The sequence below is a fragment of the Onychomys torridus genome, chromosome X, assembly GCF_903995425.1.
Source record: "Onychomys torridus chromosome X, mOncTor1.1, whole genome shotgun sequence".
NCBI lineage: Eukaryota > Metazoa > Chordata > Mammalia > Rodentia > Cricetidae > Onychomys > Onychomys torridus.
In genome coordinates, this window is record NC_050466.1 from 45,818,014 (window position 1) to 45,835,893 (window position 17,880).

General features: G+C 34.6%; 1 protein-coding gene across 10 annotated transcripts in view; it reads left to right on the forward strand.

The window, feature by feature from the left end:
• Fmr1 (FMRP translational regulator 1) overlaps window positions 1-17,880 on the forward strand; it is a 40,737-nt gene that overhangs the window by 18,798 nt on the left and 4,059 nt on the right. Inside the window, exons 6-16 of one of the 10 annotated variants that reach the window (XM_036174334.1) lie at window positions 630-723; window positions 810-926; window positions 3,050-3,220; window positions 3,328-3,406; window positions 7,028-7,137; window positions 9,022-9,156; window positions 9,638-9,700; window positions 11,935-12,021; window positions 14,530-14,725; window positions 16,205-16,387; window positions 17,053-17,135. In XM_036174334.1, the coding sequence (XP_036030227.1) occupies window positions 630-723; window positions 810-926; window positions 3,050-3,220; window positions 3,328-3,406; window positions 7,028-7,137; window positions 9,022-9,156; window positions 9,638-9,700; window positions 11,935-12,021; window positions 14,530-14,725; window positions 16,205-16,387; window positions 17,053-17,135 (1,318 nt within the window). Of the gene's footprint in view, window positions 1-629; window positions 724-809; window positions 927-3,049; window positions 3,221-3,327; window positions 3,407-7,027; window positions 7,138-9,021; window positions 9,157-9,637; window positions 9,701-11,934; window positions 12,022-14,529; window positions 14,726-15,440; window positions 16,388-17,052; window positions 17,136-17,880 lie in introns of those variants that run through there. The other 9 variants (XM_036174335.1, XM_036174338.1, XM_036174342.1 and 6 more) reach the window with 9 other exon arrangements.

The window sequence follows — 17,880 nt, forward strand, 5'->3', positions numbered from 1 at the left end:
GTAATCTCAACACTTAGGAGGTAAGGGCCAGCCAGCTTCAGTGACATAATTGAGTTTAAGGCTAACCTAGGATAACTTGATAAGACCATATCCCAAAAGGGGTTGGAGGGTATGAAAAGCTAGGGCTCATGAGATGATTCTATAAGTATACTTACTGCCACACCTAACAACCTGAGTTTTATCCCTGGGTTTCACATAGTGGAAGTAGAGAACCAACTAATAAGTTGTCGCTTTACCTCCACATGGATGCTATGGACCACATGTGCCCACACATATCATATATATGCTCACACACATGTACACATACAGAAACACATGAGTAAATAAATGTTTCAAAATAGCTAGGGACACTCAGGAGATGGAGGTGATATAGATACAGTGCCATGTATAAAATTCTCAAAAAACATTTTAAAATGTTTTAATTAACTGCCTTTATACCCTTTATTTTATCAAGTGTTTGCTTGACTATTTCAAAGATGTATAACAAAAGAACATAACTTGTAAATCAAGCATTTTATAACAAAAGAAATTTAGTATAAATCTTTGATTCTTAGTATAATTCTATCTATATATTTGTGATAGATTGGTGATTATTCATGTTAATGATGAATTTTTTTTTTTATTTCTAGGTGTGCCAAAGAATCAGCACATAAGGATTTTAAGAAGGCAGTTGGTGCATTCTCTGTAACATATGATCCAGAAAATTATCAGCTGGTCATTTTGGTGAGTGTTTTTGAATGGTACAGTTTGGTTTATTTCATTTGGGGCATTTGCTTTGGTAACAGTGTTGTTAACTTTAAATCACTCAGTCTATCAATGAAGTCACCTCAAAGCGAGCACACATGTTGATTGACATGCACTTTCGAAGTCTGCGCACTAAGCTGTCTCTTATACTGAGAAATGAAGAAGCCAGTAAGCAACTGGAGGTATGTTCCTTTCCCTAGCACTGCTGGTAAAGCTGTCCAGAAATAACTATATGTTCAAGTATGGGCAGCTTGTTTATTTACTATTTCCTATTTCCCTCTAGTTTGAAAAATTAAATTATACAAAGTATAATCATACTAAAGTTTTCATGCCTGTTGTTTTGAAATTACACAACAGCCATGTATTTTAAGGAAATTTTGGGACAATTCATTTTTACCAAAAGTTTGTCAAAGCTGCTATAAAGTAAGACAGTACTTCTATATAACATGTTATCATTAAAGAACTAGAGTGTTTAAATATCTAATCTTACTCCTTTCATTATGTATGTTTATCTCTGTTTAAAAGGGTATAGAACTTCTTCATTCTAATTGGTTGTCACTCTTTAAAACTCCTGTCTTCAGATTCCTGCCAGAGGCTATTTCCCTAACTTACTATTTCGTCTCTTAAGGTGCATTTTATCTACTTTTATTAATCCTCCAATAATTGCCATCACCATACATTTATTTTCATTGATAACTATCTAGTACTTCCATCCATTACCATAGAAACTAAATGGATTTTATTTTAATGTGCCAACTCAAATAGATTGCTGTCAAGTTGAAGAGACCCTCATCATTATTCATTTTGTTAGGGGGAATCATCAGTTGATATAGCAAAAGAAAGGGGAAGTTTCAAATTGCAGTTTAAGAGAAAAGGTAGTCAAGGATGTGAAACTTGCCACTTTCCAACTTGATGTGTGATTGATGAACTCTTAACAGGAAGGGAAAAATTTACTTTTGTTTTCCAAATGACCACTGAGGTCTGATCGGGTTTTTTTTTTTTTTTGCTCATTCTTTCTTGATTTCCCCCATGTTCACAATTTTGTGGTTTGTTTAGTGATTTTCTCATAACTTTTAGGCCACAGCAGCCTTCTTAATTTCATTGTGAGTATTATGAAAATGTACTCATACACCTCTTCTTAAGCATCTAATTCTTCGTGAATGCTCTTTGCCATACCTTTGGATTATGTGTATCGATAAATTATCAATGGGAAGAATGAACCAGGCTAATGAATCAAGATCCAAAAACGTGACTTCTTGAAAAAATCCTAGATTTTGTACATTTTACTGGTATTATCTTTAAAAATAACTATTCTTATTTTAAAATTGCTTACATTAGATATATTCATTCATTCAAATTATCAGGTGTGTTGAATAATGATAAACTAGTGTGCATGCCTATTTTGTTCACTACTAATATTAAAGGGGTTCATATATCCTTATAAGAAATACCCATTTTTCAACATGAGCCACTAATCTGTTTGGTTTTCATTAATGGCATGCTAGGACTAAACATTCAATTTTGATATGCTACTTAAAGACAGTGATTATCCACATGTGTGGGGTATCATTGGAACTTAGTTTTGTCATCGCTGAATATTTTAAAGAGTTCATCAAGCTTGTGGATCCAGATCACAGTCTTACAGACTCTGAGCACATATATGAAACAAATTGAGAATTCTGTATTCTAAAAGTGTTCACTTAAATGATAAACCAGAAAGTTTTAGAATTCCTTTCCTTGGGTGTGGGGAGTATATTGTTTTAATGCCACATTTCAACAAAATGTTTAGATCCACCATATCTGGTGATACATTATGAACATGACAACATTTCTAGAAAAAGTACTAGTATATCCATAATAAAAGTGCAGTGAATAATTTTTTCCTTAAAGATGGTATTTTTAATTTTGTTACTTAAATTGCATTGAGTCTGTCAGACCAAGTGAGCTGTTTTTTGATTGGGATTATTTTGTCTGCTTCTTAATTATTACATTGTGGATATCATTGAATAACAAAGGCAGCCTTGCAAATAGGTTTTCAAAAGTAACCTTGAAAAACTGTCAACAAGTTCTTTCCTGTTAACAAATATATATATATATATATATATATATATATATATATATATATATATAAATGAGAACTTCAGTAGCCTAAAAAGAACTTATGTGTGATTTTAAAATTAGTTTTCAAATAAAGCAATTTATAGGACCCTAATACATAGGGTCAAGATAATTTACATGGCTGACCTAAATGAAATTGTCTTCATAATTGATAAAGCATGTTCATCAGTTGTGCATTTCTCTTCAGAGTTCAAGGCAGCTTGCCTCAAGATTTCATGAACAGTTTATCGTAAGAGAAGATCTGATGGGTCTAGCTATTGGTACTCATGGTGCTAATATTCAGCAAGCTAGAAAAGTACCTGGGGTCACTGCTATTGATTTAGATGAGGATACCTGCACATTTCATATTTATGGAGAGGTAAATATTTCACTATATAATCCAGTTGCCCCCCAAAAGCAAACAAACAGTATTTTAAATAGCATTTTTTTATCTTGATATTACACCCATTCACCCCTCTTTATTAGGATCAAGATGCAGTGAAAAAAGCTAGAAGCTTTCTGGAATTTGCTGAAGATGTCATACAAGTTCCACGTAACTTAGTAGGTAAGTCAAAAGTAACTATTGGTTTATACCACAAAAATAAAATTCTGTACACAGCTTCTATACCAGTTAAATCTATTTCCATCACTGAAACGTGTAATCTAATTGGAACAATCTTTGGAATGGAACCTGTTCCTATAGTGTATAGAAAATGTATACTCAAAGATTCTATTTTCAGAAGATATACAAGAAATACTTTGCTAGTTCAGATCTATAAATGAAAGGATAAATTTTACCTAGCTTTCTCATAGCATATTTTTTATCATAGCATTAAGTTTTTTCAGAATGAATGAAAATTGAGACCTTTATAGTTTGGTGGTATTTAATAAAATGATAGCATTCATGTCAGTTATCTCTGAATTCAAGATCTGGTTGTGGCTTAGTTAGATCTATTAAGTTTGAAAGGTACATTAACTCCAAATATCCTTCAGATTTTATGGAGTTAGTAACTCCTTTTAAATTGGTTAATATTGTTTCCTCATCATCAGTGTGATGGATGTTAGCATAGGAACTCTTCACTGGCATTTCCAAATAATTTTGCTGTTTGGTAGAACATACATACCAAAACCAGGTATAGATTTATATAAAAACAACAACAAAAAACCCAAAATGTGTTTTGAATTCATTGAATAAATGAGATTGGGGCATGTTGCCTCAATCTCTTGTAGGGGTTTAAAATGAACCAACTTCCTATGTATTTTATGTACATAGTATAAAAGATTCATAGGCTGCATTTTGTCAAAATAGAATTGTAATAATTTTCCAGTGTTTCTTACATACACACACACATAAACACATGTTTGTTTTTTTCAAGACAGGATTTTTCTGTGTAACACAGATCTGACTGTCCTAGACCTCGCTCTATAAACCAGGCTGGCCTCAAACTCACAGAAATTGCCTGCCTCTGCCTCCTGAGTGCTGGAAATAAAGGTGTGCACCACTACCACCACCACCCCACCCCCGGGCATTCCAGTGTCATTTAAAAAGTACTAGTAATAGCCCAGCATTCAGGAGACAGACAGAAGGATCACAAATTCAAGGACAACATGGAGTACACATAGCAAGACCCTAACTCCAAAAAAACATGTCCAAGAGTCATGGTATTTTTCCCTATTAATTAAAACAGTTTTAAGGTGAAGTAAAAATGCTATCAAAATTAGTAGCTTGGGTGGGGGGGAAGACAAGCCAAGCCAGGTGGCAGCGGCCAGGTGGAGGCTGCAGTGGGGCGGTGGAGGCAGCAGCGGGGCGGCGGAGGCAGCACTTGGGAGGCAGAGGCAGGTGGATCTCTGTGAGTTCGAGGCCAGCCTGGTCTACAGAATGAGATCCAGGAAAGGCGCAAAACTACACAGAGAAACCCTGTCTCGGAAAAAAAAAAAATAGTAGCTCACAGGTATACTAAAACAGATGTATGTGAATGTAGTGTTATCGTGGTAGCATAAATACCAGTGTATAGAAGTTACATGCATAACACAGGATGAAGTGATTGATTGTGTTAGAACCATGGGTGTCCATTAAAGTTTATTTTGATGATGCTATGGAAGGTGAAGTGCTTAGATGTATTTGGTAGCTATGTGACTTTGGATATCTGATTTAGCTCTTAAGAGTAGTCTTTTTTTCTTCACTTATTACATATATGAATGTAGTAATGGTCTAGCAGCTTAATTGAGGTGTGGGTATGCATACTACCCAGGACTCTTCTGGGCAAAGTAGGAAACTATGTTCCTGGTTTTTTGTTGTTGTTGTTGTTGTTGTTGTTGTTTAACTATTTCATTTCATTAAACAGAATTGTAGTGAATTGTTCCTTTGGAATTTGTAAGTAACTGCAATAGAGGATTAGACTGTTATCAAAGGAAAGAGATATTACATCTGTAGTCTTGCACTGAATGAAGAGGATGTTTGGAGTTATTTTCACAAGAAAGCCTGTTGCAGTGAATCAGTCTCATTGAGTTCTCTTGTTGTGTTTATACTTTTAGTGAATAAGAGAATTCTGTTTTGGGGAGGCATGCAGTAACACTGAATTCTGGACTTCTTCAGAAAGCATTTTCCCTAAGGTTTGCTAGGCAGGAGTTGAGGGAGGTGTTGTAATCAGTATTGCATGAATTTTCTAGAGTCTCGCCTTCTGATTTATTATCTGTTTTTCACAAGCCCTCTTCAATAGGTACACCAATTTATCTTCCTTAAAAATTCGCTTGTTCTTTATATACTTTTACAATGAGTTTGTTTAGACATCAGTCCTTGGGGTAGTCAAGATATTTTATTAATAGAAACATGCTAAAATCCCAGTTTTCTTTATGCTAATTTACATCTTTATGAAATCAACATTCATGAATATATAAGAATTATATAGGACAAACAAACGGGGAAGACTCGAGGTAGGTTTTCTGTACATACTTGCTATTCATTTGAACAAGAGTGAAGCAGAAATAATAACAGATATTAAATTAGGAACCCTGATTTAGTAGCATGAGTTTTGTTCTCTAATCACTGACCAGACAAAAGAGCTCATGGCGGAGGAGTCAAGAAGCCACACAGCAAGAATGTCAAAACTGTGGATCTGATGATAAGATCCATGAACCCTTCTGCAAGAAGATATTTTACTAGATTCTTGTTTAGACTAGCTAAAAGCAACTTTTGACTTTCCTTTTCACCAATTTTGCCTCAGGCTAGGAAGTAGAACAAGCAAGTAGCAGCACTTCCGTCATGGTTTATATAAGCGCTTTAAGTTTCATGGCTGAGCCCTTATAATCTGGTATACCTCATACACAGGTTTCTAGAATTACAGTGCTTAATTTGTAAATTCTTACTTTACACTGATGTATGATGGTGGCTATGAAAGCAATCATGTCCCAGTTTTGTATATAATTGAATTTTACAAAATGAGGCAAACAATCAAGTGCTATTTATTTCTAGTACTTGATTCCTCTTCTGAGTTTGAACAGATGTTTCTGAAGAGTACTTCTAAGCATTTTCATCGGGGTTTTGAGTTATCTGAAAGTGTGCTTTACCTATGAATATGCTGCTCTGAATTGTGACTAATGCATAGAATTAATATTCTGTTAGTAACATTGACCTGAAGGATTTTGTTCCTTTTTGATACTTAGATAGCTTCCTAAGCTCCTTTGAAACTTAAAAACATCATTTGCAACTTAAGAACATTGTTTGCAGATGTGCCATACATAATTCTAAAAATAGTTCATATGTATAAATGAGGAAATGTGAATCAGAGCTAGATAAGAATTGACATTGTCAAATGAGCGAATACATTTATTGCCTTTTCCTTAATCCCTTTTTTAGAGCTTTACAGAATGGTAAATATCACAGTACCAGCAAGTTTAAAGTATACACTCTTATGTGAAATAAAAGGTTCTCTTTGAATTACCTTTAAAATTACAAAATTATTCAATGACTTCACAAGTATTGATCAACTGTAGTACCTGACCAAAGGAGTTTAAATAATACTAATCAAAAGGACTAATTTATAATTAAGCTATCATCTTAAAACGCTTCTGTTTTGAGTCTTATAATCCAGTATGTATATATGAATGTATAAGAGTTTATAGTGGAAGTATGCTTGCAGGATTTGAGTGATGTCTTTAAGCCAAACATGAATTATTTATTTCTTAGGCAAAGTAATAGGAAAAAATGGAAAACTGATTCAAGAGATTGTGGACAAGTCAGGAGTTGTGAGGGTGAGGATTGAGGCTGAAAATGAGAAAAATGTCCCACAAGAAGAGGTATGTAATAGTGCTTATGTTTCTGCTTTGTCTAAAGAGAGCGAGTTTTCTGTTTTATTTGACTTGCTAATGTAGAAGCCCCTGTATTATACCCATTTTTTTTGTCCTTTTTGTGATGCTGTGTGGGCCTGCTGAGCATGAATAAAAATATTCTGATTATGACATGCTTGATATTATGGGCAATAAACTTAATTGCTTTGGATTGGTTTTTTGGTTTTCAAGACACAGTTTCTCTGTGTAGCTCTGGCTATTGTGGGGCTCACTCTGTAGACCAGGATGGCCTTGAAGTCCCAGAGAACCACCTGCCTCTCCCTACCGAGTGCTGGGAATAAAGGCGTGTACCACTTCCACCCAGTGACTATATGTTTTCTAATGCTGGACGTTTGTCATTTTAACCTATATTTGTCTTATTTTGTAATCTTACAATTGGGTCATGAGTTTGCTATTATAGACATGTATCACTAGGTCAGCCATTAATATGTATGGAAAACCTTTGTAAATGCTTTTGTTTGAGGGTTGTGTAATAAGTGTGTTCATTCTGTGTGTGCTTTTTCTGCACATAAGATCACTTCCCCCAGCATCCTCATATTTTACTTTTATAACCCTCATTCTTATCTACATGAGTATATGCTTATTGGTAGTAACCTTTGAAGTATTTGTAGAGTGTGGGAAGGGAGAACATGACCATTGATGCAATTGTACTCTCAAGATACTATCCACTTTACCTTTAAATTTAAAAAAAAATGTAGTTTATCATCTTCTATCTAAAACTACTTTTACTTTCCTGCCACTGTCTGCTTTATCTATGTTGTTTCAGCTAAACATCTTAAATATATTTTACAAAAATGAAATGAATTGTCTATATCTCAAAGAAAAATAAAAATAATTGATGTAAAATGCACCCCTTCATAAGGACTATTGGCAGTTAGTGGTCATTTCTGAGAGAGTCTGTCCTTTCCTTCAGTGCTATAGCTACAGAAGAATTTTCCTTGCTCCATCGAATAACCTCCTTCTTGGGCAGGTAGCTCTTACTAAACTCAGTGGACCAATATATAAAAAGAAGACAATGTCAGGAGGTGACTTCTTGAGAAAACAGTTTCTGTTGGTGCAGGAGTGGAATGCAAAATAGGAGTATGGGTAACAATGATTGAAATGCAGCATATCAATGCATGGAATAGTCAAACAATGAAAATTCAAAAGTCCTCAAAAAAAGACACTATCTACACACAGGGTCATAATTTTCATGTTAACTAGTGCTTTTGCAAAAGTTTATTTTAATTGAAGTTAAATCCATTTAGTGTTTAAGATTTATTTTTATCTATTAAAGTGTGTGTGTGTGTGTGTGTGTGTGTGTGTGTGTGTGTGTGTGTGGTGTGTGTGTGTGTGTGTGTGTGTGTGTGTGTGTCAGTGTCAGAGAGAGAGAGCACAAGAGAGGGTGGAAATAGAGCACAAGAGAGGATGGAGATAGAGAACAGGGTCCTCTCAGAGAGAGAAAGAGAAACTGTAAGAGAATAGATCCCCTCAAGCTGGAATTGTAGGCAGTTTTGAGCTGTCTGACATGGGTGCTGGAAACCAAATTCCATGCTCTTAACTTCTAAGCCATCTCTTCTAGCCCCGATTTGATTTTTAATTGCATAATTTTTACCTCCTGTAATTTTATGTGTCAAAACACTTTATAGTATTTTGCATTCTTAAACATCATCCTTAACAAGAAAAGGTGCACTTTAAACATTTTGTTTGTTCCTAATATGTAGAATTATAAAATATCTTTATAAATAATTAAATGACTGTGCTTAACAAAAGGAAGTCATTGACAGAGTAATGAAACTAAATAATCTTAAAATTGGTACTTTTTTATCTTTTGTGTTTTATGTTTTTATCAAGGAAATTATGCCACCAAATTCCCTACCTTCCAATAATTCAAGGGTTGGACCTAATTCCTCTGAAGAAAAGAAACATTTAGATACAAAGGAAAACAGCACCCATTTTTCTCAACCTAACAGTACAAAAGTCCAGAGGGTAAGAATTAATTTGTCACCTCTAACCACACTAAATATCTTTGGCTCAGATGCCACATTTGGTATTTGAGCTGTTTTCTCTGGTTAGATTTGTAGGCTACTCATATTTTATGTTTTCACATATGATTAATACCATATGAGATTACAAACCAAAGTAATGCATATTTTTTTTTATTTATTCACAGTGACAAGCCTTAAGCTGTAAACCTAATGGGGTCACTTTTTTCTGTTGAGGGTGGACTTTTTTTTTCCATTTTGTAGCTCCTTAAATTTTATAGGTATTGTAAGTCAAAGTGTACCTTCTATTAGATATGATAGTTACTTCTTAAAGCCATATTTTAGAAACTAGTTTTCACTATTTGAACTAACCTAACTATTTAGAAATGCATTTAGAAGTCCTGCAGTGAAAGTCCTGCGTTCAGGCTTCTGTGTATCGTTCATTATAGTTAATCACATCACTTGCATTCCTTATACTACTTTAGGTGTTAGTGGTTTCATCAGTTGTAGCAGGGGAACCCCAGAAACCTGAACCCAAGGCTTGGCAGGTAGGAAACCATTCCTTGAAAAATACATTTTAAGTTGATATTTTAATGTTTATTCCCCTTGTTAAGAAAGACTACAAATGAGCCTCAAGGTTGGGGACTGGTGGAGGAGTGTTTGTGGGTATTTGGATCCACGGCCCTGATCTAAATCTCAAACAACTTCATTCCACTTAGAAGATCTTCCCTTACATGTCCAGTGTCGTTTCCCAACAGTCTTCCCCCTGTGTTTTCTAGGGAAGCTTGAGCTATACTGAAGGTCTTGGAATTCTCTGAAATTTATCATACTCTTTGCTGCTTCTAGATGTGTATACTAGAAATCTGATTGTGGGTTCATTCTACTAGGACTGTTCTTTCTCCTGCATTTGCCATATCACTTTGACCATGTTGTGTGAAGCTTTCCTTGTCTACTTACCACAGGTCTCCCACCTGCTCCATGCTCCTGTGTGCTCAGCGAGAGCATAATGTTATTAGATGTTTTCTTGTTGGTCTCCCCAGCCACATTGTAAGCTCCTTGAGGTCAGGGTCCCTTACCTGGTCTTTGAGAATTGCTTATAATAAGGATGGTATGACTTAGAAGAGACTAAAAGCAAAAATGCCATTTTATACAGAGAACTATAACTACAAGTGGATTGGATATTCCTTTCTGCTGTGCATCCCACTTCTCATCTTAGAACAAAGAACCACTTTGTCCTAGTATTGGTATTCTATTTTTTCAACTTATTCAAATATTCTCATGAGGCACTTAAATTAGAGTAGTCCCTGGGTACTCCATCAGTTTGTACCATGTTATAAGAGAAAATAGTTTTAAATGATGTTTTTCAAATTCAGCCTAACTAAATCTGCAACACAAAATTTAAAGCCTATTTTGGTGACTGCTTGGAAAACATGTAGTATTCCATCACTTGCTATTTGGTACTTGGAAATAATACAGTTTATGCCTTTGTGACTGTGCTAGTGAGAAAAAGAAGAATATATTCTGGGGAGGTGGGGTTTGATTTTTATATATCATAGTACAGAAAAGAAAATCCTTACACATTTTTCAACGGCACGTGATAGTTCAGATAGTTATTGCTTCTAGGAGACAGTGCCTTGCCTACTAGTTGATAATCAGCCTACAAACAGTGTTTTCTGATGGTTCAGATTTATTCTTCAACAGTATCATCCATATACAGGGATAAAGAAAATTCTGTGTCCTTCCCTTCCTATCTTGAACCTACTGTATATTAAATGTAAGCAGGCAAAAGCATCCCAACAATGTCCAATGTACAATGTACCAAAGAAAATGTTCTTTAGAAAAGAGTGACACTTTGCTCAAGGGACACCTTCTTGGCTTCCTACACTGTTTAGCTTTGCCAAACACTTATAACTGTAATACTTTTCATTAGTCATATGTGAATACCAATAACCATGTCTATCTCTTCAGTAGCAAAATAATTGAACTGTTCTCAACTTAGAATGTGTCTTAATTGTCCACTCTTTGTACATCTGTAGCTAGGCTTCCTTACTGATAGTGATATGGAATGGTTTGGGGTTTTTTTTTTCTTCTTTTATGCTAGAAGTACAAATGTTTAGATTGTACCTTTAAAATTATCCCTCTGTTAAAGTGATATTCATAGAAGATCAGAGTTTTTCTCATGATTGAACTTTATGATTGTTCATAATATATTTTTGAAATTTATATGGATTTATTAAATATTATGCTTATGATTTTGGCTTGGTTCCTGTTCTTATGCAGGGTACTTGGTGTGTATTTTAATTTATTCTAATTTTTGTTCATGATTTGAATTCTATTGATTTGGTTAGCAAAATTGAGTTTGTTTTTTACATTTGTATCCCTGGTATCTGATTTTAAACTGAATTTGATTTAGATATAACCTGTAGTAAATGAATTAAAGCCTAAGTATTCATCTCATTTACACTACAAATCTAGTAAAGCTTGTATAATTTTTAGTTATGGATTTTTTATTTTGCCAACATTAATGATAGTCTTTTAAAACAATCAGGTATTTAAGGAAGCACTATATTGATCTGCCCTTATTCAGATAATGAAACTTGGTTTTACATATTGATTTTTATTTTAAACAGATGTTTGTGTGCTTATTGCTTACCAGAGCCTATGCTAGGGATTTAGTCATTAGGTGTGTGTGTGGATGTATGTGTGTGTGTTTTGTTTTTTGTTTTTTTTATGATTGACCATCACTAGTTCTTTAGGTTCACTATTACAATTTCTTTTTCAGGGTATGGTACCATTTGTTTTTGTGGGAACAAAAGACAGCATCGCTAATGCCACTGTTCTTTTGGATTATCACTTGAACTATTTAAAGGTGAGAACAGGACGACGTTTAACTTCTAATTTTCTTGTGTTAAATTATTAAAAGCTTTATAGTAAATCTTTCCAAAACTGATCTTTCTAAGTTATGCATAACAATGTATAACCTTGAAAAATAATAAATACATTGTTTTAGTTCATTTCTTGATTTTTTTTTTAAATTTTTTCTTTGTAAATCTTAGGGTTAATATCCCAGTTCTTAATACATTCCTATATTTATGATTATTCTTTTGTTAAACCCTTAGACTCAATTTAGGTACATATATACATATATATATATATATATATGTATATATGTATGTATGTATGTATTTGTGTGTGTGTACCTAAATTGTGTGTGTGTGTGTGTGTGTGTGTGTGTGTGTGTGTGTGCGTGCGTGTGTATCCTTTTAATATAGTTGAAACTTCTAGTTTTTGTGGATGTTTTCCTATCTAAATTTTGTGTCTATAACACTTGCCCTTGTCCTTATGTCATATATTAAGGAAATCCTAGCATTTCATGAAGACCTCTGTTTAAATGTTTACTCTTCATACTTTTATCTATATTATGTTAATCAAAATATAAACTACTAATGTCTTCTTGTATATGCTCATTTGATTGTTGTTACTGTTATGCCTCCTTTAGCTTGCAAGCTGGGAAGTAGGAACCCGGAGGCTATTAATGGAAAGAGCACGGGATTGGCAATACAGCTGTGAACTAACTATGTGACTTTAGGCAAGTCACTGGCCTACACTAAATGCTTTTTCAAATTCCCTTTGGCACAAATGTCATAAAATGTAATGAAATGGAATCTTAAGTGTTTTCATTTTTATAATGTCTTATTTCTGAAAAAAATACATATACCAGAATTATTATATAGGTCTTTTGAAAAAGTCTACAAAATAACCTAACTTCTATTTTATTTATAATACTATCTTAAGATGTGTTTGCTGACTTAAAGAATAAAATGTGAATGAGTCTGCTAGTAAGTAAGAGTGAAAGGAAAAAAGGTGCAGTACCTGGTCATTTTGTTCATTCTTAGTGGTCAGTTAAAAGTAAAAGTGGGAAGGTTTCATCCAGCAAGGTTTGCATGGGTAGGATGCCACTTTGATTTGCTTACTTATTTTTTGTTGGACAATGTGTTTTATGTGCAATCTGTTGTATGTGTTTTCCTTTATAATCTTAGCTAAAATAATTATTATGACCTAGATAGAAAGGGCTGCATTGTATCATGTCCCTTGTTTTTTCAATTAATGCTCTTTCTTAGATATTTTGATTTATTTTTCTCTATTAAATATCTTGTCTGATTATTGGCAGCTGTCCTGTTGCCATTCTTTCTATCACCAAATCATCTTATGGTTGGGTCTGACATCTCACCAAAACTGACTGTTTTGCCTAAGAAGAATAACCCTGGAATCCGTTCTGTTATGCAATATCTAGATAACACATTCCATGGGCTAGAAATATACTTTTAGAGGAAGCCACTCATTCAGCTATAGTCTTTCTTTTTTCCTACCAAGTTTATTATAGATTCTGGTTTAGAGAACAAGTAAAATTCACTGTGGATTCTCTCTCAGTCTGACCTTTTCTTTCCCAGATGTCAGAACCAAGATTTTGACAACTTAGTTTTTATGACCTCTTGACTGATACATTGAATGTTTGCTGTAGTTACAGGTCTTATTCCTTGTAGCTAATAAGTGAGATGGTCATGGGTAATTTAGAAAGGCAAGGGTTAAAATGAAATTTCATCTGGATTTGACAGAACCCAAGTTATTACACACCTGTGTATAAGGGTCTATCAGTGGACTTTGGAATGGATTTTTTTGTTCAAGTCAGTTTATATTGTTTGTTATATTTGTTTAAGCAGAGTTTTAGTATTTTAAGAGACATGAGATAAGATCTAGGTGTTCTGATGTGAGACCTAGGGTTTTCCCCCTTCATATAAAGGAATATTAGCATTTTTAGTTCACTCAAAATAAGTGGTCCTTAACTGTATAATTATATCCAAAAATAATACATGTTCTTTAAAAAATACCCCAAGCATAATACTTTGTAAATTAAAATATTAACTGAAAAAATAATTTCATTGAGCTCATTTACAATGTGATTTTTAAAGATTAGTTGATTAAACCTTAAATGTATGTCATTTATCTGTATTTTCATACTTTTTAATATTGTTGTTAGTCAATCTTACATCAAAAAGTCCCCAAACTAACATATTTCTGCCTTATCCATAAACTAATTGAACAGTAGTGCCAAATCACTCAACCTGAAATTTATTCAGTATAACTTTAAAATGAGTGTTTTTGTTATATCTCTAAGTCTTGCCATCAGTAAGTATCGACAGTAATCTTTCTAAGACCATTCAATTTCCTGATAATTCTGTGTTTATAGTGTTTACTATAAATTTTGAACTGAAATTGAAATATTTCCAGTATACTTTTTTATCTGGTGAAAAGGAGAAAGGTATTACTAAGTAAAATGTCAAATTATTTTTACTGTTATCTTGTATATTTTAAATAGGAAGTAGACCAGTTGCGTTTGGAGAGATTACAAATTGATGAGCAGTTGCGACAAATTGGAGCTAGTTCTAGACCACCACCAAATCGTACAGATAAGGAAAAAGGCTATGTGACTGATGATGGTCAAGGAATGGGTCGAGGTAGTAGACCTTACAGAAATAGGGGGCACGGCAGACGCGGTCCTGGATATACTTCAGGTACAAACTAAGCATTTTCCTCAGTAACTTTATCTGTTCCTAGACTTAATAGCTGCTAATCTCTACTATTCATTAGAACTCCATTATAACAATTTCTCACTACATGGTTCCCAACTCACAGTGGGTCAAATTGTGTTTCAAGAGACATGTAGAGTAAAAGCCTGCTAATGACACACATAGTTCACAGGGCAGTTGTGAATTCTGTCCATATTCTGATTGGGAATAAATCTGCTTAAGCCCTTGTGTGTTGATGACCTAAGACCTCTCCTGATTTTATTACTGTATAGCCAAAACTTTTTTCATTTGTGTACTGTGGCTCATTTTTTGTCAGGCATGTGCTGGTCATACTTGCTGGATGGACTGTGTAAATCAGGGATCTGCATCCTATGTTCATAAGGTGATTTTGAGTGGCATGGCCAAAGTCAGCCCTAGGCACAGTCAAGAAGTAGGCGAAGTGTCTCTTTGCCTTCCCAGCTCTTCTCTCCGTGCTTCTTTCTTTTCTCCCAGTAACTTTCAATGAACCCAGTGCCCACCTACGAGTTCCTACTGTCTTTCTTGCTTGACTGTGTATCTACTATGTGACTTGCTAATGATGGTATAAGGTATAATCCATCTCACAAATATTTGCATTTCAAAAGGGAACTCTTTAAGATGGAAAAGCCTTCAAGATCCACAGGAGTGACGCTATAATGGTGAAGCTATAATTGGTCATTAGCTCCAACAGAGGAAGAGAGAGAGGTAGTAGAGTTGATATTCCAGAGTGGGGAGAGACACCTACTCATAAGGCCAACCTTGAACCTAACCCTTGACCCTCCTCCCAAAAGTTTGTTCTTTTGAACAATGAATTTCCACCTTACTGTGGATCTCTTTTACCACACTCCCATCCCCTATGTCATTAACCCCTCAGGCATAATGAGTTGTTTTATAGTCATCCTTTGTTCAGTCAGTCCACTGGGAGTGGGAGGGAAGATTGTGGGCCACGCATCAGGAATGCATATCCCTTTTCATTGGGGATAATCCCACAAAAGACCCTTCTCTGAGGCATAAATATAATGGTGGCCTTTATTGGCCCCTTTTAAAGTTGGCCAAAATCGCATCCTTCTGTCCCTGTGCCTAATATTAAAAGCTCTCATTATTGAAGTTTTGATTATAAAGTGTTTCGTTGTTATAGACAATTTCCCTTCCATGATTGCAGCTATTTAAAGACATGGCACATTCAGGTCTGAACTTAGGTAGCTAACAAAACACCTTTTCTTTTAAAAAAAAAAAAAAATTACACCCCAAATTACTTCGGATATAGCAAGCCCTTCAATTCGAATTTAAAATTACTTGTTTTTAAGCATAGAAGATGAGTATATTCTTTGGTAGGCTTCTAAATTGGGAAGAATATTGAATCACCCCTGAAACTTCATCTCTGGAAGCTTCTGTTAACCTTTTTTTAAAGTCAGACAATGGTATATAACTTTTAACTCTCGATAGGAACTAATTCTGAAGCATCAAATGCTTCTGAAACAGAATCTGACCACAGAGACGAACTCAGTGATTGGTCATTAGCTCCAACAGAGGAAGAGAGAGAGAGCTTCCTGCGCAGAGGAGACGGACGACGGCGTGGAGGAGGAGGAAGAGGACAAGGAGGAAGAGGAAGAGGAGGAGGCTTCAAAGGTATAGTGCTTTACATAACTGAGAAGTAAAGGTTAAGGGCCAGTGAGATGGCTCAGTAGATAAAGATACTTGACTGCCAAGCCTAAAACCCTAGTTCAGTCCTCAGGACCCACAAGTTGTGGGGTGAAACAACTCTTATTATTTTATCCTCTGGCCTCTACATGTAAGCTGTGGTATATGTACCCCAACACATACACACCCAAAAATAAATTAATAAAGATGTAGTATTTTTTAAAGAGAAATAAAGATTAAAGGTAAACTGTTAGTTGTTCAAAGCTAAGTAAAAGATCTTGGTGATATAACTTGTCTTGTGCTTATCATCATAGCCTATGATTACTTTTTTGTTTGTATAGTAACAAAATAGATACCTCCTTGTGATTTATGGAAGCTATGAATAAATAATGATAACTAATTCATACTATTTGGGTTTCTAATCAGCATCTGATTGTTAATTCAGATTGACCTAGTGATTCATAAGATAATAGCTTCAGAATATTTTATTTCTTGTTAGAATAGATTACTGATTATTGTATACTTGGAATTGGTAGACTCTTCATTACATTTTAGCTTCTATTGTTGGTCTAAATGGGGAATCTGAAAATAGAGAATTTTGAGCAAATGTTTTAGAGTTACTAACGGTTGATATTCTAAAAATATTCATACAGGAAACGACGATCATTCCAGAACAGATAATCGTCCACGTAATCCAAGAGAGACAAAAGGAAGAACAGCTGATGGATCCCTGCAGGTAAAACTTAGGTGATTCTTTCCATCTAAGTGGTTTGAATGTGGACATTTGAGAGTTGCAAGGTTATTTTACTTTATTTCCAAACATGTCCAACAATGATAAATTTGTAGTATATTAAATATTTATTCTTCAGCATTACAATTGTGAACAGTCTTAGTCCTTTGTGAGAAATATATAAATATGAAGATTTCTTCAGAGAACATGTGGTCTTAAATATTTATGAACACTTTGGCAACCACATTATAATTTTCAGACCATGTTGGTGGTTCTCCAACCCTCTCAAAAAATATTCTGAATGAAATGTTCTAAGTGACCCATGTCAGGTCCCTTCTCCCTTTAACTGCAGGAATGGCATGTTGTCTTTATCTGTCTCATAGTTGTGATAAGATAGGGCTAATGGTGTCTAGCTAGTTTCCCTGGCCCATAGGTCAGCTGTTCGTTTATATGCACAGTCTAGTCTAATCTGAGGATCCCTTCTCAAGTAGCTTTGTCAGTGATTAACCAGTTGTTAAATAATTTCATATTTACTTCCTGAACACATCCAGGCACCTTTACTAAGTGCTTCATGTGCATTTTATCTCACCTAATCTTATAGTAATCTACTGAGATAAGAAGTTTTGTCTAATTTATAGGTAAGTAAACAGAAGCAGCAGTTCAATGCCCACAGTCACTTAGCTAGCATATGGTGGAGTGATTGATATTCATTCAGACTTTGCTATCTGATTCTCAGAATTCATGTTCTGTT